This window comes from Pseudophryne corroboree, chromosome 5 (genome assembly GCF_028390025.1).
Source record: "Pseudophryne corroboree isolate aPseCor3 chromosome 5, aPseCor3.hap2, whole genome shotgun sequence".
Lineage (NCBI taxonomy): Eukaryota > Metazoa > Chordata > Amphibia > Anura > Myobatrachidae > Pseudophryne > Pseudophryne corroboree.
Genome location: NC_086448.1, coordinates 377,971,373 through 377,995,080, shown reverse-complemented (window position 1 = coordinate 377,995,080; position 23,708 = coordinate 377,971,373). Strand labels below are relative to the sequence as shown.

Sequence of the window (23,708 nt, the reverse complement as noted above, 5' to 3'; positions counted from 1 at the left end):
CCCTAATAATAATATGATGCAAATCAAAAAGGTATTTGCACATCTAACACCACTTTCTATAAAAGTGGCAACTGATTCAGTACACTGCCTACCAGTAGCGGATTTACTGCTATGTGACCACAGCGGTCGCTTAGGGCCTGGCGGGTCCAAGGGGCCCGCCAACAGGGCTTCATCTGCGGAGCATCTGTGGAGGGGCGCCGGTGTCCAGCAATGCACTATAGTGTTCAAACTCAAAATAAACTAGAGATCCCAGCAGTCCTAGCTGCTGGGAGCTCCTGGCAGCAAGGGCTGTCATAGATTTTTACTTTGTGTAACTGTGACACACCTGGGACGCCACAAAATGGCATTGTCGATAACAAGCAACTGGGCTTCCTCCACAGAGATGGCATCCCCAACCTCTGCCTCCACTCCTCTGCTGTGCCTCCTATTTCCCCTTCATTTCGGAAGTCACTCTGATGCTATGGAACAGGCTAAAATGGTGTCTCCGAAGAGTGCTCTGAAGAATACTCAGGTCAATGCTGGTTCTCTAGCTGTCGTAGTACTACAAGGTCCAAAATACCCTGCTCATAGCTTCACCACACAAGTGAGCGGCAGGCTTTGTCTGGCTATGGGCTGGGAGGGGATGCTACAAAGGAATATGATGCTTTTATTCTCATTGTATTCCATGTGCAGGTACCCAGTGTTGCCCCTCCCAGTTATATCTCTCCCCCTGTCTGTGGACTCAGTCAGTACTCATAGCAGTACTGTATGTGCATTGTTATTATATGTCCTGCATGGCTCTTTCTACCATCAAGTGTAGCAACCAGAGATACCTCATTCTGCAGTACGTTTATGATATATACGCTCTCATGTAGACCGTAAAGACAAAATGGCCAATAAGTGTTGTGATAACATTTTATACGTGTAATACAGTATTCTAGGTGTACCCCAGATCACCAGCCACTCTATTTAATTTTCCATACCCCCACTTCTAAATTTACACTGTGACCACTGGTTTGTATACTGTGGTGCAGTGACGGACTGTCCGGTGATTTCAGCCTCCTGTCCATTCCTGGCACCTCCTTCCCGCCTCCCGGTGCCTCCTGTGCCACTGGCGGGTGACGGCACTGATCAGTGAAACAGACTGCAGCAGCAGTCTTACTCCCCTCCACTTAACTAGGGGCAGTTATGTTGACTTATTGTTTTTTTTTTAAGAACATGAATTTTAACATAGTAAATCTGCACACTTTTCATATGAGTTTAACCAAGGTCTCTATAGTTATGATTGGCTGTGCAACCATAGGGCTAAATATCTATTTATTTAGTTTTGGTTTATTTAAGAACAGTGAATGTCAGCCAGCTCACCTGTTTTATTATTTTGTTATATCAGCGTGCCTTATGTATGTGTTTTTAATGCATTTTCTCACCTGCAGTAGGGGTAATTTGAGGGTCTTTTACAACCTTAAATCTTTCTTCTCCAGAATCTTTTAGCAACTTTTTCTACAGTGAAATAAAAATGAGGGAATTTATATATCTAGTCCATTTGTACAACAGTTATATATCTGTATAGATCAAGATATTTTGTTTAAGTTAATAACAGTATTACTTATTAAAGTTTATTTCTAATCAAGTATATTTCAATGATATTATCTATAAAAACAACTTACCTCACTAAACCTAAAGAGAAGCGATAATAACACGACAATTGGATAAACAGCCAGAGTAACTTGTAGTCCAGATATCGTGGAAATTGTAGAGATGTCAATAAGACCAATCTCAACAGTATACTTGAAATGAAATAGAAATAAAAAGTGAATACCTTATCAAGGCAACTAAAGTGTCAGAATAACAGTCAAAGCAACTTTATAGACTTTTTCATGGATTTATAAAAAGTAATAACATAAGGAAGGTTGAGTATTATCAAATAGGTGAGTGGCGTAGGGCAGTGGTTCTCAAACTCAGTCCTCAAGTACCCCCAACAGTTCATGTTTTCCAGGTCACCTAGCAGGTGCACAGGTGTATTCATTACTCACTGACACATTATAAAAGACCCACAGGTGGAGCAAATAATTTCACTTGTAATCCTGTGAGGAGACCTGGAAAACATGCACTGTTGGGGGTACTTGAGGACCGCGGTTGAGAACAGCTGGCGTAGGGCACACACAGGAGTACATGTAGGAGGCTTTGGTGGCCTATAGAAACATTGCTGAATATGTGTATGAAATTGATATAGTATTGTGATAAATAAAAATTATAAGAAAGGAGTTTTTAATGAGGCTTTCTAGGAGTATAAATAAAACAATCTTATCAAACACACGTCTGTGAAACACCTCTGCATAACTGAAATAATTAGAAAAGGTAGTAGTGCTAGAAAATCCAAACACAGAGTACTAATTTACATATAAAGTACAGAGGGGCTTATTTACAAGTCTGTATTCTGAACAAAATGCAGTCTGCAAAAATGTGCTCTCTCTTGAGGGGTCATTCCGAGTTGATCGCTCGCTAGCAACTTTTTGCAGCACTGTGATCAGGTTAAATCTCGGCAAAACTGCGCATGCGTATGCACCGCAATGTGCAGGCGCATCATACGGGTACAAAGAGGTACTAAGAGCTGATCAGAGCTACTCAGAGACTGCAAAAAGCTTTTTGTGCCGTCGGCTGCAAAAGCATTCGCACACTTGCAAAGCACAAATACACTCCCCCGTGGGCGGTGACTATCTGATCGCAGCGCTGCAAAAAGTTGCTAGAGAGCGATCAACTCGGAATGACCCCCTTGGTTATTTTGAATCTCAGGTATGATAGAGACAAGTGGTTGTTAGGGCTACAAGCCAAGATCCATCAGAAACATGCTGGGTCAGTATCAGAGGGTCTGATAGACACTTTAAACATAAGGAATGCAAACATAACCTGCTGCTCAGGCACCACAGAGTAGTCTGGACAGTGTAAATAGTTTCAAAAGTCACAGGTATCTCTCATCAGTCATGACTATATAAAATATACATATTCATGTAAGCTATATAAAATTCTGAACTAGGGAGGTCATTCCGAGTTGTTCGCTCGGTAAAAATCTTCGCATCGCAGCGATTTTCCGCTTAATGCGCATGCGCAATGTCCGCACTGCGACTGCGCCAAGTAAATTTGCTATGCTGTTAGGTTTTTTACTCACGGCTTTTTCATCGTTCTGGCGATCGTAATGTGATTGACAGGAAATGGGTGTTACTGGGCGGAAACAGGCCGTTTTATGGGCGTGTGGGAAAAAACGCTACTGTTTCCGGAAAAAACGCAGGAGTGGCCGGAGAAACGGGGGAGTGTCTGGGCGAACGCTGGGTGTGTTTGTGACGTCAAACCAGGAACGACAAGCACTGAAATGATCGCAGATGCCGAGTAAGTCTGAAGCTACTCAGAAACTGCTACGAGATGTGTAATCGCAATATTGCGAATACATCGTTCGCAATTTTAAGATGCTAAGATTCACTCCCAGTAGGCGGCGGCTTAGCATGAGCAAATCTGCTAAAATTCACTTGCGAGCGAACAACTCGGAATGAGGGCCTAGGTACTCTCCTGGTGATGGAATACATATGGAGACATAGGGAGTCATACCGAGTTGATAGTAGCTGTGCTAAATTTAGCACAGCAACAATCAGGAACACAGACATGTGGGGGGATGTCCAGCACAGGGCTAGTCCGCCCCGCATGTCAGTCCCTGCCCCGTCGCTGAAGTACAAAAGCATCGCACAGCAGCGATGCTTTTGTACTTTAGGAGTAGCTCCTGGCCGGTGCACTGTGGGGCCGGCGCATGCGCAGTTCTGACCTGATCGCTGCACTGCGATAAACTGCAGCAAGCGATCAGGTCAGAATGACTCCCCTGCTGTCGCCGCCACCCTTAGTGCCCCATTGGTAAGCAATATGGGGGTGTGCCCTGAGTCCACACCCCTTGACTCGTGGCACACCCCTATTTGCAGTGTCCGCGTGACCCTTTTGCATCACGCGCATCCCCTTTCATGTGTGCACGTGCGCACATGGATGCCAGGGCCGAAAAGAGGTCCCAGTCTATCCCTGGCAGGGGCTAGCAGAAAATGGCTGCCCCCATAGCAGGCTATAAGAAAGTGGCCACCGTTGACAAATGGGGAGCCACCTAGGAGAAGGAGAGTGGATAAAGGGTTCTGGGTTTATTGAAGGAGTATGTACAGGGAGGGGACAGCAGAGGCATGTATAGTTAGGAGCAGTCTATAATAGTGCTATGTAGACTCCCTGCATAAATAGTGAACTTGTGGGCCAGCTTCACCTCTGGAGAGATTATATTGTTAGTCAGCTGCAGTTTGCAAACTAAAGCAGATAAAAACTAACACACTGGTATTGTACTCTATAGCTCCACCTCTGCACTCACCTTGTAGACACTGCCACTGTATAGCTCTAACCCAATGTACACTGACACTGTGCAGTCCCACCTGTGCCCCCCCACTGTATACTCTGTCACTGTGCAGCACCCTCTGACCCCATACTCTGTACACTGGTACTATGCAGCCCCACCTGTGCCCCCACCCTGTGTACACTGGTACTATGCAGCCCACCTGTGCCCCCCCACTGTATACTCTGTCACTGTGCAGCACCCTCTGACCCCATACTCTGTACACTGGTACTATGCAGCCCCACCTGTGCCCCCACCCTGTGTACACTGGTACTATGCAGCCCACCTGTGCCTGCCGACACCGTGCAGGCCCCCTGTGCCCCACCTTACTTGCAGCACGAAATAGACGCCTCCTTCTGCATCACCATACAGTGCTATCGCTGCCACTCCATGCACATCTGATTTATGCGCATTGTTTCCTATGTTTTATAGAAGTCATTAGAATAGCTTCTGGTAGACAGACAGGGCTGGTAGGCAATGCATTGTTCTTAGATATAATGACTTTTCAGATATTTCACTACACATTTCAAACTGCATCCCCATTAGATAAACCACACCTGCAGCTTTTTCTGCCACATCTATTTTGCCATTGCCGTGCGCTGGTGGAGAAGCCGGGCCACTTCATTTAATTTGCCCCCCAGGTAGGGCCGTCAACAGAAATCTTGCAGCCCGGTACACTGATATCTCTGCGATAAATGTGCCTCGGAGATAAATGTTTACTGTACATCCTCACACACAAAAGTATCATAGATGACATTATCCATTCTCTACATTCACAGCCCTGCATGAATAAAGTAATACCTGATCATCTTTCTGGTGAATGAGGACAATGTTGAAGCACATATAACCCACAAGTAAGACAAAGCATGCCGTGATTCGCTGTGTATGAGTAAACCAACTATAAGAAGGTCGGCTGAAGACTGAGCCCCAGAAGTGGAAGTCTTCCAAATACTCCGTGAATTTGCAGTAGAAGAGCTGATATAAAAGACACAGAAATACATTATTCAATGCTACTGTTCGTTTTATACATATAATTAATTCATTATATACAGTACATGCAGTATACAGTACTGTGTAAAACTTTTGGCAGGTGTGGAATAAAATAGGATTTTAATTACCTACTGGTAAATCCTTTTCTCGTGGTCCGTAGGCGATACTGGCAATCCATATAGTATCATGTGGTATAGACGGGTCCACTAGGAGCCATGGGCACTATAAGAAGTTTGCTTGTGTGCTGGCGCCTCTACGCCCCTCCTACCAGACTCAGTCTAAGAAACTGTGCCCGAGGAGACGGACATACTTTGAGAGAAGGAAATAGATAAGGAATGTGATGAGATATCGAACCAGCACAACCAGAACAAGAGGAACGGCATGCTAACCAAACTTGCAAAAAGGGACAGCAACAGCTGAACCAAACAGCATTACTTAACCAAGTAACAGAGCAAGAAGAACTAAGCACCGGGCGGGCACCCAGTATCCCGTACGGACTACGAGAAAAAGATTTACCGGTTAGTAATTCAAATCCTATTTTCTCTTACGTCCTAGCGGTTACTGGGAATCCATTTAGTACCATGGGGAAGTACCAAAGCTTCCAAACTGGGTGGGAGAGTGCTGAGGTTCCTGCAGAACTGATTGACCAAACTGAAGGTCATCAGATGCCAAAGTATCGAACTTGTAAAATTTAGCAAACGTGTTCGAACCTGACCAAGTAGCTGCTCGGCAGAGCTGTAAAGCCGAGACACCCCGGGCAGCCGCCCAAGAGGAACCCACCGACCTAGTAGAGGCGGATTGAACAGATTTCAGAATCGCTAAACCTGCCGTGGAATACGCATGCTGGATAGTAAGCCTGATCCAGCGCGCAATGGACTGCTTCGAAGCAGGACACCCAATTTTATTGGGATCATAAAGAACGAATGGTGAGTCTAATTTTCTGTGACCAGCTGTTCTCTTCACATAGACCTTCAAAGCCCTTACGACATCCAAAGACTTTGAAGTAGCCAAGGCGTTCGCAACAGCCGGAACCACAATAGGTTGGTTGATGTGAAACGTAGACACCGCCTTAGGAAGAAATTGCTGACGAGTCCTGAGTTCAGCTCTGTCCTCATGGAAAATTAAGTATGGGCGCCGCGTGACGGTCTTCCACGTAAAATACTTTACGTTTACCTCCTGTAACGGTTCAAACCAGTCTGACTGGAGTAACTGAAGCACCAAATTGAGATCCCAAGGTGTCGTGGGAGGCAGAAAGGGAGGTTGGATGTGCAGTACATCTTTCAAGAACGTCTGGACCTCAGGGAGAGAAGCCAATTGTTTCTGAAAGAAAATAGACAAGGCAGAAATCTGAACTTTAATGGAGCCTAGGCGTAGGCCCACATCCACTCCTGACTACTGAAAAATCAGGAAACGTCCCAGATGAAATTCCACCATAGAATATTGTCTGCTCTCACACCAAGAGACAAGGAGATTTATGGTAAGAACTTACCTTTGTTAAATCTCTTTCTGCGAGGTACACTGGGTTCCACAGGGTATAACATTGGGGTGTAGAGTAGGATCTTGATCCGAGGCACCAACAGGCAAAAAGCTTTGACTGTTCCCAGAATGCATAGCGCCGCCTCCTCTATAAATCTGCCTCCGTGCACAGGAGCTTAGTTTTGGTAACCAGTCCAATGCAGTAGCAGGTAAAAGAGACGACAACCGTTAGTAGCCACGTTCACCACATTCTCACTACAGGAGAAGGTATCAACGGCTAATGCCATACAAACCCAAAGAAGCTAAGTGCGTCAGGGCGGGCACCCTGTGGGACCCAGTGTACCTCGCAGAAAGAGATTTAACAAAGGTAAGTTCTTACCATAAATCTCCTTTTCTGCTGCGGGGTACACTGGGGTTCCACAGGGAATAACATCGGGGATGTCCTAAAGCAGTTCCTCATGGGAGGGGACGCACTATAGCGGGCACAAGAACCCAGAGTCCAAAGGAAGCATCCTGGGAGGCGGAAGTATTGAAGGCATAGAACCTTATGAACGTGTTCACTGAGGACCACGTCGCCACCTTGCACAATTGTTCAAGGGTCGCACCACGGCGGGCTGCCCAAGAAGGTCCAACTGACCGAGTAGAATGGGCCTTGATAGTAGCAGGAGCTGGACGACCAACCTGTACATAAGCATGTGCAATCACCATTCTAATCCATCTGACCAGGGTCTGCTTGTGAGCAGGCCAGCCACGTTTGTGAAAACCAAACAGTACAAAGAGAGAATCAGACTTCCTAACAGAAGCCGTCCTCTTCACATAGATATGGAGAGCCCGTACCACATTCAAAGACCGCTCTTCGGAAGACAATTCAGGAGAGACAAAGGCCGGAACCACAATCTCCTGATTAAGGTGGAAAGAAGACACCACCTTAGGTAGATACCCGGGACGTGTTCTAAGAACCACCCAGTCACTGTGAAAAATCAGATAGGGGGACCTACACGACATGGCACCCAAATCCGATACCCGTCTAGCAGAGGCAATAGCCAGCAGAAACAATACTTTAAGAGAAAGCCACTTAACGTCTGCAGATTCAAGAGGCTCAAACGGAGACTCTTGGAATGCCTCCAGAATCACCGACAAATTCCAAGGAGCCACAGGCGGGATGTAAAGAGGTTGAATTCGTAACACACCTTGACTGAATGTATGAACATCAGGTAGTCGCAATTTTTCTCTGAAACCAAACCGACAAGGCAGAAATATGAACCTTGAGGGAGGCCAGACGAAGGCCTAAGTCCAGGCCCTGTTTTAGAAAGACCAAACGTTTGGCCGTACTAAACTTGTGAGCGTCATGATTGTTATCCGCGCAACAAGCAAAGTAGGAATTCCAGACCCTATGGTAAATCCGAGCCAAAGCTGGTTTCCGGGCCTTCAACATGGTTTGAATGACCGCCTCAGAAAATCCTATGGCCCTTAGAACCGAAGCTTCAAGAGCCACGCTGTCAAAGCCAATCGGGCCAAATCCTGATATACACAAGGGCCCTGAACGAGGAGGTCTGGGCGCTGTGGAACTAGAAGAGGACTATCTATTGATAGGCCCTGAAGCATTTGTGTATCTGCACACACACAATTTCTTAATTCTAGACTTGGAACTATAGCTCCAAAGGATACCCCTATTGTATTATTGGTATTTACCATTCATTATGGGGGTGCTATCAACTACAGCTATGATAGGTACACTAGAAAAAAAAGGAAAACAGGCTGTATTGTCGATGCACAGGAGGGGAAATGACCTAATTATCACATCCACCTATATAATAATAAAATTTAACTTTTAATGTTGTTCAATTAAAATGGTGTAACAATGACTAACACACAAATGACGAGTATACGCGAAACATAGAGGTTAAAATCATGACAAATACAACACATACAAAAAGTGCAATGAAAATGTAGATGCTATTAAAGATTAAAATGTGTGTCCGTGTGTTTATTCTAATACCCAATTAAATATGATTTGGTTCTGATTTTAAACCAGTATAATTCTTGGTCAAACTGTCAGCAACTCGTTTCCAGTCTATATCTTCTCAGCCACTTATTAATATATCGAGTGCCGTGATTATCTCACTTTTAGGGTAGTGTTAGCGACTGACAGTATAGTTCAGTTTATATAACCATTATTGATGCTTCAAGTGTCATACCTGCAGCTCTTAATGATAACACTGATGTCCCTAATAGTATAGTCTGCAACTGTCCACACTATGTGTGCTATATATTTTCAGCAGTATTGATCTCTTTCATATCCCTAATAATCATTCATCATAATTCGATGTACAGATTTATTCATACTTGCCTATACAGGGCTTTTATATAGGTATTAGATGAATAACACTAGATTTGACCTACTTTAATATGAGTAGATGATAATAATCAGGGGGATAATATCATTTAGGGAAAGTTCTCATATATCAATTTTCCTGTCTAACCCTATTTTGGGTAGCCCAGATAAATAGACAGATTAAATGCTTCTGCCTGGAAAAGTATCGCATTGATTATAGTGGTCAGTGTTCATATATTTATTGTGACTGTAATTGATGCCAAACAGTTGTGTTAATGTCTCTCAAAATATTAACAATTGTACATATAGTCTTTGTAGATTTTCCTGCAGTTATGTGGAGCATCTATACCAAATATCATGCAATAATAAATAGTAGCATTTGCCAACTTAATTTGGCTAATAGTGAACACAGCATAAAGAATTGTTTAAATTAAGTGTGGATGATATTCGATGTCCAAACCTAATATGTAATGTACTCCCAAGGATAAGTATCTCCCTCGCTTCTCTGTATTAAATGTTTAGCATATATGGCAAATAGCTATAATAACCAGCTGTTAGCAATGGTTAAGTGTCTGGAGGGAAACTACCTCCAATATTAGTGGTTACATGCTCATAGGTTAACCAAAGAATACACCACTTCAATTATAGATGACCCATCATCATAACCGAGATTATATGTTCTGGCTCGTCTGTACTCCACACTCTCAATACTGTCAAAATTGATACAGACTAATTATTTTATTCCCAATAGCATCAGTATATCGGTTATGTAAGCTACATGAATTAATGCTGAGGCACTTGTTACATTTATATTTGTCAGATTGTAGCATGAGTGTATCGATACAGCCACTGAGTGGTTTGCAGGGTTAGTTTTGAAACAATTGTAACACTTGTATCTATTGATTTTATCTCACAGATGTCTTATGCCACTCATGATTCACTGACATAGAAATTCAGCACACACATGCTGGATTAATACAATTGCTACCCCTCTATTAAATGATGCCAGAGCATATGACAGATGATATACAGCTAGTTATTCTCACTGGATTATTATCTGTAGTGTAGGAATACGGATTCTTATATTTATTATGATCATCCGCCTGCTACTCAGTACATACAGTTGCCAAGATTAACTAAACATATCAATTAGAACTGGTTATGCATTTAATTTGTTGTTAGAACATAGGTATAGAGGACACGCGGACACACGCTGCCCACACGCGTGTTCCGCCGTTACTCTGACCGCTTCATCAGGGCTGAGAAGCTGTCAGAGTAATGGCGGAACACGCGTGTGGGCAGATGACGTAGGAGAATTTCTGGGAATTTGCCAGGATCAACAAGTCGTCCAGATACGGGTGGATCCTGACCTCTTAACGGCGAAGTACAGCCGCCATTACCGCCATGACCTTTGTGAAGACACGCAGGGCTGTGGTCAAACAAAAGGTAAAGCCCGAAATTGATAATGGAGGTTGCCCACAGCAAACCTCAGGTACTGCTGATGCGACATTGCAATAGGAATATGAAGGTAAGCATCCTGTATGTCCAGGGACACCATATAATCCACAGGCTCCAAGGCCAGAACAATAGAGCGAAGAGTTTCCATACAAAACTTGGAGACTATCACAAATCTGTTCAAGGACTAGAGGTTGAGAATGGGCCGAGAACACCCATTCGGTTTCAGGACTAGGAACAACGGTGAATAGTACCCCTTGCCTCTCTGAGCCAGAGGCACCTGTACTACCACTCCTGTGTCCAGGAGGGACTGTACCACCAAATGAAGAGTTTTTGCCTTCACCTGATCCGAAGGGACGTCTGTCAGGCAAAATCGATGAGGGGGACGATTCTTGAAGGATATGGCGTATCCGCGAGTGATGACTTCCCGTACCCAGGTGTTGGAAGTGGTCTTCAACCATTCCTGGGTAAACCATAGAAGTCGGCCTCCCACTCTCGGATCCCCCAGAGGGAGGCCCGCCCCATCATGCAGCAGGCTTGTCAGTTTTGGAAGCAGGCTGACGGGCAGCCCAGGCACGTTTAGGCTTGGGCTTAGCGTTTTGGAAGTGCGAGCCTGTTTCGGGAACGCCTGACCTTTGCTTTACCTGAAGGATGAAAGGAGCAAAAGGAAGTACTCTTAACCTTCGGCACTGAAGGAGTAGTACTAGGCAGACACGCTGTTTTAGCAGAAACTAAGTCAGCCACTATCTTGTTGAGGTCCTCTCCAAAAAGAATGTCTCCCTTAAAAGGGAGCACCTCCAGGGTTTTCTTAGAGTCCAGGTCCACAGACCAGGACCGTAGCCATAGGATCCGGCGAGCCAAAATGGACATAGTAGAAGCCTTGGCCACTAGAACACCAGCATCAGAAGCCGCCTCCTTAATGTAATGAGATGCTGTGACAATATATGAGAGACACTATCTAGCTTTATCAGAAAAGTTGGAAGGCAGCTCTGCTCACTTCCTGAGCCCACGCTTCAATAGCCTCTGCCGCCCATGTCGCTGCAATAGTGAACCGATGCACAGCTCCTGCGAGGGTGTAAATCGCCTTTAAGCAACCCTCCACACGCTTATCCATCGGTTCTTTCAGAGAAGTGACGGTAGTTACAGGCAGAGCTGAGGATACAACCAGCCGCGCCACTTGCGAATCCACTGGCAGGGGTGTTTCCCAATTTTTACTTAGCTCCGCAGCGAGGGGTTAGCGAGCTAGGTGTGAATTTCTTTCCTGGATTTTCCCAGGATTCCTGACGTATGTCAACTAAATGGTCAGAGTGAGGTAAAACTTGTTTAAAGACGTTCTGACGTTTAAACCTGTCCGGTTTCTTAGCGGTAGCATCAGGCTCTGGGTCATCAGTAATTTGAAGAATGAGCCTGATAGCCTCCAACAAGTCAGGAACATCCACCTGTGAGACAGATTCCCCATCAGAAGTATCTGGATCAGTGTCTGTGGGGTCAGTATACACCAGAAGGAAGGAGAAAGGGTTCGAAATGCCCTATAGTGGTGCACAATTTTATATTAAAATGTAACTTTTATTATGATATATAGTAAAACCAGCGAATATTAAGAAAAAAGTAGAATAGTGTAAATAGAAAGAAAATCGTGATTAAAAAATAGAGATGCTGCGCACTAGATGTCACCGGATTGACTCATATCTTATTATCAAAATTGATCAATTTATAGTCAGAAGTGTATAAGGAATATATAATTCCTGTGTATCTATAGTTTACGTTTATACTACTGAAGGGAATCCTAGAGTAAATTTCCAAAATTTTTCTAATCCCTCCCAGAATTTAAGAAATACAATCATTCAGGCAGGGTTTACCAGATGTCATTATGTATGATAATGATATAACTGTAATAACTTATTATGTGTGCTGTTGAAATGATTCAAAATAAAGTGATCAAACAAAAATGTGTGTTGTATTTTCACTATTTCTCAGAGTGAATGTACAGACTCTATCATGAGATCTCAATAGCTCCTGTGTGTCTTCCTATAAGCCGTATTGTATCCACTGCAATAGAAACATGAGGGCAAAGGGATACAAATGTATCCACTTAGAGAGAAACGGCTGTTGTTAGTTCAGAGACTAGGCTCTGACAATATCAAGCCTTTGAATTGCCACAAATTATAAACATCATTATCCCAATTTCAGTGTAGCGTCATTTAGGCTCATTTAAAGCTAAAGTGATTGCTGGCAATGGAGTAATCAGTAATCCCTTGTCAGGGAATATAGTATGGTATGTCAATGATTTACTACATATCACAATGCTTACACTCAGAGTTCCTATATACCAATATATGTTTAATCACCCCGTTCTTATCTGGGTGTGAGTTGATAAGTTCATGCATTATTCATTTCAACACTTTGCTGAGCCATTGGAGTATGTGTATAGTGACATTTACAACAGGGACCTAAGGATATTGGACAGTCTGTGGTTCCTTATTGCTCAGAAAGATTTCACACATTCAGTGTTGTTTAATGATTTCTGATATAGACTCATACAAATACTACGTGTCTAATAGTATGTGTGTTTAGGCTTTATTATACAGCCTTATAGACACTATTGGATACAATTCACTAATGCAGGCTCATACACCTATTAAGTGTCCAATAATACACTGCGCAAAAAAACGTACTGGGGCCCTCATTCCGAGTTGTTCGCTCGCAAGGCGATTTTAGCAGTATTGCACACGCTAAGCCGCCGCCTACTGGGAGTGAATCTTAGCTTCTTAAAATTGCGAACGAAAGATTCGCAATATTGCGATTACACACAGTGGCGTAACTAGAAATTTATCTCCCCCAAGCCAAAAAAATCTTCGGCGCTCCCCCCCCATCCCCCATAATTGGGAGCAATAAAGGGGTAAATATGCGCGCGCGCGCAGCAAAAAAGGGGCGTGGCTTCATTGGGATGGGCGTGGCTTCGTTGGAATGGGCGTGGCATTGCAGGAAAAGACTACCTTATACCCCAGTTTTGCAACCTGCACGCCCAGACGTTAGCCACCACAGGAAAGAAAAATAATCCTGATTCATGCCCCTTACATTATTTGTCATTTTTCCTCATTATAGTAATGCCCAGTATACATTATTCCACATACTGCAATGGCCCTTAGACATTATGCCGCACACAATAATGCACATGACACAATATGCACACACCATAATGCCCCCGACACATTATGCCACACACTATAATGCCTGTGACACATTATGACAGGAATCGCAATGCCCGTTATACATTATGCTACACACTGCACTGCCCCTGATACATTATAGCACATACAATGTCTGTGACACATTATGACACACACTGCAATGTCCGTGATACATTATACCACACACTGCAATGCCCGATACATTATAGCACATACAATGCCTGTGACACATTATGCCACACACTGCAATGACCTTGAGACATTATACCACAATGCCCCTGATATAGTATACCATACACCGTAATGCCTGTGACACATATCGCAATGCCCGTTATACCCTATGCCACACACCGCAATGCCCGTTATATATTATTCCACACTGCAATGACCCTGAGACATTATACCACATACCACAATGCCCGTGATATAGTATACCACACACCGTAATGCCTGACACATTATGACACACACCGCAATGTCCGTGATACATTATGCCACACACTGCAATGACCCTGAGACATTATACCACATATCACAATGCCCGCGATATAGTATACCATACACCGTAATGCCTGTGACACATTATGACACACACCGCAATGTCCGTGATACATTATGCCACACACCGTAATGCCCATTACACATTAAGTCCTACAGTAAGGCTTCTAATTACTTTTCAATTACCTGCTCGTTGTCAGGGGTTTCATGCACTGGGTGTCATGCTCGTTGCCAGGGGTTTCATGCTCTTGGTTCCATGCACGGTGCCAGGGGTTTTCATGCTCAGGGTGTCATGCTCGTTGCCAGGGGTTTCATGCACTGGGTGTCATGCTCGTTGCCAGGGGTTTCATGCACTGGGTGTTATGCTCGTTGCCAGGGGTTTCATGCACTGGGTGTCATGCTCGCTGCCAGGGGTTTCATGCACTGGGTGTCATGCTCGTTGCTAGGAGGTAGTCCTTGTTGCTAGGGCTGTGCTCCCAGTGCCACATATGTCCCCAGTGCCAGATATTCCCCCACGGTGCCAGGTACTCACATGCCCCCAGTGCCAAATATAGCCCCCCCCCCATGTGCCAGGTACACATATACCCCCCCAGTGCCACATATGCCCCCAGTGCCAGATATTCCCCCACAGTGCCACATATGCCCCCAGTGCCAGATATCCCCCCCCAGTGCCATATATGCCCCCAGTGCCACATATGCCCCAGTGCCAGATATTCCCCCCCAGTGCCACATATGCCCCCAGTGCCACATATTCCCCCCCCCAGTGCCATATATGCCCCCAGTGCCAGATATTCCCCCCCAGTGCCACATATGCCCCAGTGCCAGATATCCCCCCCCAGTGCCACATATTCCCCCCCAGTGCCATATATGCCCCCAGTGCCAGATATTCCCCCCTAGTGCCACATATGCCCCAGTGCCAGATATTCCCCCCCCCTGCCACATATGTCCCCAGTGCCAGATATTCCCCCCAGTGCCATATATGCCCCCAGTGCCAGATATTCCCCCCTAGTGCCACATATGCCCCAGTGCCAGATATTCCCCCCCCCCTGCCACATATGTCCCCAGTGCCAGATATCCCCCCCAATGCCATATATGTCCCCAGTGCCAGATATTAACCCCCCCCTCCCTGCCAAATTTGCCCCCAGTGCCAGATATGCCCCCTCAGTGCGACCCCCCCCCCCCTGCTTCCTCCGCCGCCGCTCCCCCGCTCCCCTGCTGTTAGGAGGGACACGGAGGGCACAGCGCACGCCTCCCTGTGTCCCTCCTGGGTCTCCGGCGGCCACGGGTCACTCTAATAAAAGAAGTGCTCACGAACGGCACTTCCTTTATGAGACCCGCGGCCGCCGGAGACCCAGGAGGGACACAGGGAGGCGTGCGCTGTGCCCTCCGTGTCCCTCCTAACAGCAGGGGAGGGAACGAGACCGCAGACTGACATGCGGACGCTCGTCCGCATGTCAGTCTGCACTAAATCAGTGAAGCTCCCGCAGCCCCTCGCCCCCTAGCCACCGCGAGGGCTGCGGGGGCAGTAGTTACGCCACTGATTACACATCTCGTAGCAGTTTCAGAGTAGCTTCAGACTTACTCGGCATCTGCGATCAGTTCAGTGCTTATCGTTCCTGGTTTGACGTCACAAACACACCCAGCGTTCGCCCAGACACTCCTCCGTTTCTCCAGCCACTCCCGCGTTTTTTCCGGAAACGGTAGCGTTTTTTCCCACACGCCCATAAAACGGCCTGTTTCCGCCCAGTAACACCCATTTCCTGTCAATCACACTACGATTGCCTGAGCGAAGAAAAAGCCGTGAGTAAAAATCCAAACTTCATAGCAAATTTACTTGGCGCAGTCGCAGTGCGGACATTGCGCATGCGCACTAAGCGGAAAAACGCTGCGATGCGAAGAAATTTTCCGAGCGAACGACTCGGAATGACCTCCTGGGTGTATGAAAACTGTATCAAACTAGTGTCCATAAGGCTGCATAATAAAGCCTAAAAAAACGTGTATTATTGGACACTTAATAGGTGTATGAGCCTGCATTAGTGAATTGTATCCAATAGTGTCTATAAGGGTGTATAATAAAGCCTAAACACACATACTATTAGACACGTAGTATTTGTATGAGTCTATATCAGAAATCATTAAACAACACTGAATGTGTGAAATCTTTCTGAGCAATAAGGAACCACAGACTGTCCAATATCCTTAGGTCCCAGGTGTAATTGTCACTATACACATACTCCAATGGCTCAGCAAAGTGTTGAAATGAATAATGCATGAACTTATCAACTCACACCCAGATAAGAACGGGGTGAGCCCTAATTATCTCTGTCAATAATACAGAGAAATAAATAATCTGCATGATCTCATATGGATCATTAAACATATATTGGTATATAGGAACTCTGAGTGTAAGCATTGTGATATGTAGTAAATCATTGACATACCATACTATGGCCCTCATTCCGAGTTGATCGCTCGTTATTTTTCATCGCATCGCAGTGAAATTTCGCTTAGTGCGCATGCGCAATAGTCGCACTGCGACTGCGCCAAGTAACTTTGCTATGAAGATTGGATTTTTACTCACGGCATTTTCTTCGCTCCGGCGATCGTAGTGTGATTGACAGGAAATGGGTGTTACTGGGCGGAAACACGGCGTTTTAGGGGCGTGTGGATGAAAACGCTACCGTTTCCGGAAAAAACGCAGGAGTGGCCGGAGAAACGGGGGAGTGTCTGAGCGAACGCTGGGTGTGTTTCTGACGTCAATCCAGGAACGACAAGCACTGAACTGATCGCACAGGCAGAGTAAGTGTGGAGCTACTCTAAAACTGCTAAGTAGTTTGTGATCGCAATAATGCGAATACATCGGTCGCAATTTTAGGATGCTAAGATACACTCCCAGTAGGCGTAGGCTTAGCGTGTGTAACTCTGCTAAATTCGCCTTGCGACCGATCAACTCGGAATGAGGGCCTATATTCCCTGACAAGGGATTACTGATTACTCCATTGCCAGCAATCACTTTAGCTTTAAATGAGCCTAAATGACGCTACACTGAAATTGGGATAATGGTGTTTATAATTTGTGGCAATTCAAAGGCTTGATATTGTCAGAGCCTAGTCTCTGAACTAACAACAGCCGTTTCTCTCTAAGTGGATACATTTGTATCCCTTTGCCCTCATGTTTCTATTGCAGTGGATACAATACGGCTTATGAAACCTAGGAAGACACACAGGTGCTATTGAGATCTCATGATAGAGTCTGTACATTCACTCTGAGAAATAGTGAAAATACAACACACATTTTTGTTTGATCACTTTATTTTGAATCATTTCAACAGCACACATAATAAGTTATTACAGTTATATCATTATCATACATAATGACATCTGGTAAACCCTGCCTGAATGATTGTATTTCTTAAATTCTGGGAGGGATTGGAAAAATTTTGGAAATTTACTCTAGGATTCCCTTCAGTAGTATAAACGTAAACTATAGATACACAGGAATTATATATTCCTAATACACTTCTGACTATAAATTGATCAATTTTGATAATAAGATATGAGTCAATCCGGTGACATCTAGTGCGCAGCATCTCTATTTTTTAATCACAATTTTCTTTCTATTTACACTATTCTACTTTTTTCTTAATATTCGCTGGTTTTACTATATATCATAATAAAAGTTACATTTTAATATAAAATTGTGCACCACTATAGGGCATTTCGAACCCTTTCTCCTTCCTTCTGTTGCAAATTTATTGTGCCTGTGGTAGCACCCCCCAAGCATTTTTGAATAACACTAACGTGTCTTGGATAACAAAAATGGGGGTCATTCTCTGGATATATAACCTGTGCGACTAACATTACAGCAATGGGTCAGTATACACTCCATCCTCATCAGACGAGGTGTCTGAGACGTGGGTGGATTGTGGGGAAGTAATGACCCACTTAGAGGACCCCTCAGTCTTAGGCGGGCGAGGGTTAGATTTCTGTTTAGTTAATGAGTGGTTCAATTGCTGTAACTGAGTGGACAGTTGATCTTCCCATGGCGGATTAGCCACAGGGACAATATGCGATTGTACCGGCACGTGAGGTCCCATAGGGGGCATAAGTCTAGTTACCAGCGTACTTCATAACATGTAGAAAATAGCCCAAGGCGGGTCATTATGAACCCCCATTGCTACAGTCCCACTGGGGGGATGGGAACACCCAGAACCTGAACCCTCTGCTGCTATATTTTCCTCTAATGTGTCTGCAGCGTCACCACCACGCATTGTGGGATCAGCCCCAGCTCCATCGCCCCTTGTAGCTGATATACATGAAAGCTCAATTCATGGACAACCCAGTACAATATCAGCAGCCTAATACCTTAACAAGAACCCCCTGTGCAGTGTATTAACACAAACAGAGAATTCAAGAGGTATATGGTGACTGAAAATAACAGAGAAAAGTACTCAATAATACCCCTTTTCCACTTACGAGCACGGGTCGCAGCCGGGAGCCTGACACGGGAGCTGCCCCCTGCTGCGACCCGTGCTCGGCCCCTTTCCCATCAGCAGTCACAACCCGGCATATGCCGGGTTGGTGACGCTTCTAGTGACGCGGCAGGGGTGGCGCAGGGAGATCACATGATCTCCCAGCGCCGCCCTTCCATACAGTGTAAACGGGAGCCGTGTCGCATCGACACGGCTCCCGTTTACACTACATCCCTACCCGGATCATTCCCGTGTCCTACCCAGGTAAATAGCCGGGTAGGATTCACGGGTCACTTGATCCGGGTTTACCCTTTTCCACTTGCAGAAAACACGGGTAAATGCGCGCCCCCGTGCATTTACCCGTGTTTTTTGAGCTAGTGGAAAAGGGGTATAAGTATATCCTGTGAAACACCTATATGAACTAATACCATACTTGCCTACTCTCCAGGATTGGCCGGGAGACTCCCGATAATCGAGTGACCCTCCCGGCCCCCCGGAAGAGCAGGCAAGTCTCCCGATTTCAGGGTCCCCCCTGCTCGGCCGCCCACTTAGCGAGTAAAGTGGGCGGACCGGGCAGGCAATGAAGCAATTCTTGTTGAATTGCGTCATCATAGCCATGCCCCCTGCTGTATAATGCCGGTAATAGTGGCATTACACAGCGGGGGGCGTGACTAACCTCATGCGATCCCGCAGCCACGCCCCATCCCCCCTCTACCACACCCCCATTCCGCCTCTGGCCCACCCCCCTCTGCACACACGTCACTGCCCGCCTCCCTGCTGAGCCGACCTGGCTGCTCTCTCCCAGAGAGAGCAGCCTTAAAGTCGGCAAGTATGACTAATACCCCTGACGCACTTAGCCCCCCTCGGGGTACAGAATATAGGGATAGCAATTTGAGTGAGACACACGGAATGGAAGTCACGCAGCAGCTGTACATGCACGCACACACACACACACAGTCACATGCAGAAATCATGACATGCAATAAAACTGCACTGGACTAGCAATACTAAGTAATACTGAGTAAAGCTATACAGATTAATAGATATATCAATGCACAGTAAAAAACTGGATGTATATCACAGGGAACTTGTACTACATTACCCCGAATAAATGCACTGTTTCTTAACTAACACTGTCAACAGACATGTAGAATACTTAAGTGTCCTGTAAAATGCACAGCGCTGACATGCAGGCGGCTTTACAGAGGAGCATTTGCCCAAACAGTCCCAGGATCAGCTCAGCATGTGAAGATGGCGCCCAAAAGCTGACAGGGAGTGAGGGAGAGAGAGAGATGCAGCTCCAGGGCGGGAACATTTACTCTAAATGGTGCCCTGGGGCTGGGGGAGGGGCTACAGGTCAGAGCCTTATCCCCTTGCTGGACTTCACCACCGGGTACTGTGGGCCATAGACAAATGGTTTTTAGTAAAACTGACCTGTGCCCTTGCCCTGGTGGTCTAGTGGGGTGATCTTCTGGTTGCCGAATGTCGGGATCCCGGCGCACAGTATACCGACACATATTCTCCCGCAAGGGGCTCATTTGCGCTTGCCACGCTGTCGGTATGCCGGCGGTCGGGCTCCCGGTGCCAGTATGCTGGTCGCCGGGAGCCCAGCCGCCGGCATACCATACTACACCCATCTAGTGGGGTCCCTGTACTGTCACAGTGTCCACGCCAGCGCGCGTGGCCCGCCTCCCATCGGCCACGCTGTATCACGATTTCTAGCGGGTCCCACCTGGGAGACCCACTTACCTCCTCCCGAAGTGTGGCCATGCGATCCTGGAGAGCTGCAGTGGTGTGTGTGCCTGACTGAAGAAAACCGGAGCCTCCGCTGTAAGTACCCGGCAACAAAGGTGCGGGAGTATACAGCACCGCTGGGGGAGGTGATGGAGCTGCAGCAGGAGATGTCTGACTGACATCTAACACTAACAGTGTCTCTGCTGCAGCCCTTGAAGTCTTCAAACTTCACTTAAAAAAGCTCTTCTGAGGGCTGCTGGAGCAGCCCTGCCCGTTGTATGCCTGCACTGCAGGCACCAAAACTGAGCTCCTGTGCACGGAGGCGGGGTTATAGAGGAGGCGGCGCTATTCATTCTGGGAACAGTCAAAGCTTTTAGCCTGTTGGTGCCTCGGATCAAGATCCTACTCTACACCCCGATGTTATTCCCTGTGGAACCCCAGTGTACCCCGCAGCAGAAATATTTCTTCCAAATACAATGTTACTGTTTAGACGTTACCCCCTTTCTGGCTTGGATCATAGTCAGGATGACCTTGTCAGGTATCCCTCTCCTGGCTAGAATCAGTCGTTCAACTTTCATGCCGTTAAATGTAGCCGCAGTAAATCTTGATAGACAAATGGGCCCTGCTGCAGACGATCTTCTCAAAGAGGCAGAGGCCACGGATATTCAATCAGCATCTCGAGAATATCCACATACCAGGCCCTTCGTGGCCAGTCCGGAGCAATGAGAATTGCTTGAATATTTTCCCTTTTTATTCTTTTTAGAATTATTAGGATCAGAGGAATGGGAGGAAACAAGTACACCAGCTGGTAGACCCACGTGGTTGTCAGTGTGTCTACCGCCACTGCCTGTGGGTCCCTCGACCTGGAACAATACCACTTGAGCTTCTTGTTGAGTCGAGAGGCCATCATGTCGATTTGTGGATACCCCCACCGACGTGTCAATCACCAGAACACTTCCGGGTGGAGGCCCAAGTCCCACGGGTGCAGATCGTGTCTGCTGAGGAAGTCTGCTTCCCAGTTGTCTACTCCCGGAATGAAGATCGCCGACAATGCCACGGCGTGTTTTTCCACCCAGAGGAGAATTCTTGACACCTCTGACATTGCAGCTCTGCTTCTCATTCCACCCTGTCGGTTTATGTACGTCACATTGTCCGACTGGACCTGAATGGCCTGATTCTGAAGAAGAGATGAGGCCTGCAGAAGGGCGTTGTATATAGCCCTGAGTATCCAGGATGTTTATTGGAAAGACGATCTTCTGACTTGACTATCTTCCTTGAAACTGCACCCCCTGGGTGACTGCTCCCCAACCTCTGAGGCTTGTATCTGTGGTTAGCAGAATACAATTTTGAATCCCGAACCTCTGACCCTCGGCTAGGTGAGAAGTCTGTAGCCACCACAGAAGGGAGATCCTGGCTTTTGGTCACAGACGAATCCTTTAATGCAATGTGAAGATGCGATCCGGACCATTTGTCCAACCGATCCAGCTGGAAGGTCCTCACATGAAACCTTCCGTACTGAATTGCTTCGTAAGAAACCACAATTTTCCCCAGAAGGCATATGCAGAGATGCACTGAGATTCCGGTCAGCTTCAAGATGGTGCTTACCATCGACTGGATTTCATTGCCTTTTCCAAGGGAAGAAATACTTTTGAGTCCCTGTGTCCAGTATCATTCCCAGGAACTGTAGCCTCTGCGTTGGTTCTAGGTGAGATTTTGGCAGGTTCAGAATCCACCCATGATCCAGGAGTAGCCTGGTTGAGAGGGTAATGTTCTCCAACAGCCGTTTCCTGGACGGTGCCTTTATCAGAATGTCATCCAAGTACGGAACTATGTTCACTCCCTGTCTACGGAGCAACTTCATCATCTCCGCCATCACTTTGGTGAACACCCTCGGTGCCGTGGAGAGACCAAATAGCAGGGCCTGGAACTGGTAGTGGCAGTCCTGCAGTGCAAACCGTAGATAAGCCTGATGAGGTGGCCAGATCGGATTGTTAAGGTACACATCCTTGACATCCAGAGACGTTAGGAATTCCCCCTCCTCCAGACCTGAGATTACCACTCTCAACGACTCTATCTTGAATTTGAAGACACGTAAGTATGGGTTCAATGACTTGAGGTTCAGAATCGGCCTTACCGAACTCTCCGGATTCGGTACCACAAACAAGCTTTAATAGTAACCCTTGTTGTGTAGATGAGGTGCAACTGGAATAATGACCTGGGTTTGAAACAGTTTTTGAATGGCATCGTGTAAGTTTACTCTCGCCTCTTGTGAAACTGGTAAGCCTAATTTGAAGAATTTGTGAGGTGGGAGCTCCTGGAACTCCAGTCTGTAGCCCTGGGATATAAGGTCTATGACCCAGGGATCCTGGCACGAACCTGTCCAGATGTTACTGAAGAATTTTAGCCGGGATCCCACCCTCATGTCTTCCAGGCATCGCAGTCCACCATCATGCGGAAGGTTTTGAGGAAGCAGAGCCCGAGCCCTGTTCCTGTGAACCATCAGTCGCTGGTTTGCTTGGTTTACCTCTAGCACCTCTGGCGGCGGTAGAAGAACCTCTGGCCTTGCCCCTAAATTTGGCAGTTCGAAGGACTGTAGATTAGGTCCTGAGTAATCCTTCCTTGCTGGCGGACCTGCAGAAGGTAGGTATGTGGACTTACCCGCAGTAACTCGGCAGATCCATTTGTCGAGTTCATCTCCAAATAAGTCTCTCCTGTGAAAGGTAGGCCTTCCACTCCTTTCCTGGAGTCCGAGTCATCAGTCCACTGACGTAACCATAATCCTCTGCGTGCCAACACTGCCATAGCTGTAGTGCGTGCATTAAGCAAACCTATTTCTTTTATGGCTTCTACCATACAATTAGCAGAGTCTTGTACAGTATATATTGGAGGAGCAAAATAATTTCCTCTTGAGGTAAGGTGTCTAACCCCTCAAGTAAATTACCTGACCATTTAGCAATGGCTCTTGTAATCCACCCACATGCTAAATATAGTGGGTCTCTGGGCCACCCCGGCAGCAGTATACAAATATTTGAGTGTAGTCTCAATCTTGCGATCAGCCGCATCTTTTAGGGAGGCTGCACCAGGCACAGGTAGTACAATTTTACATGAGAGCCTGGAGACTGACACATCCACTATCGGTAGATTTTCCCATTTTGTCCTATCCTCAGGAGG

The 23,708-nt window shown here is 46.2% G+C and overlaps 1 protein-coding gene across 2 annotated transcripts in view; it reads right to left on the bottom strand.

The window, feature by feature from the left end:
* The window catches only part of PKD1L1 (polycystin 1 like 1, transient receptor potential channel interacting), a 608,224-nt gene that overhangs the window by 221,226 nt on the left and 363,290 nt on the right, over positions 1-23,708 (bottom strand). For both annotated transcript variants that reach the window (XM_063922691.1, XM_063922693.1), the window contains exons 33-35: positions 5,189-5,362; positions 1,647-1,766; positions 1,407-1,479 (exon numbers count right to left, since the gene is read on the bottom strand). In XM_063922691.1, coding sequence (XP_063778761.1) covers positions 1,407-1,479; positions 1,647-1,766; positions 5,189-5,362 — 367 coding nt within the window. The remainder of the gene's footprint in view (positions 1-1,406; positions 1,480-1,646; positions 1,767-5,188; positions 5,363-23,708) is intronic.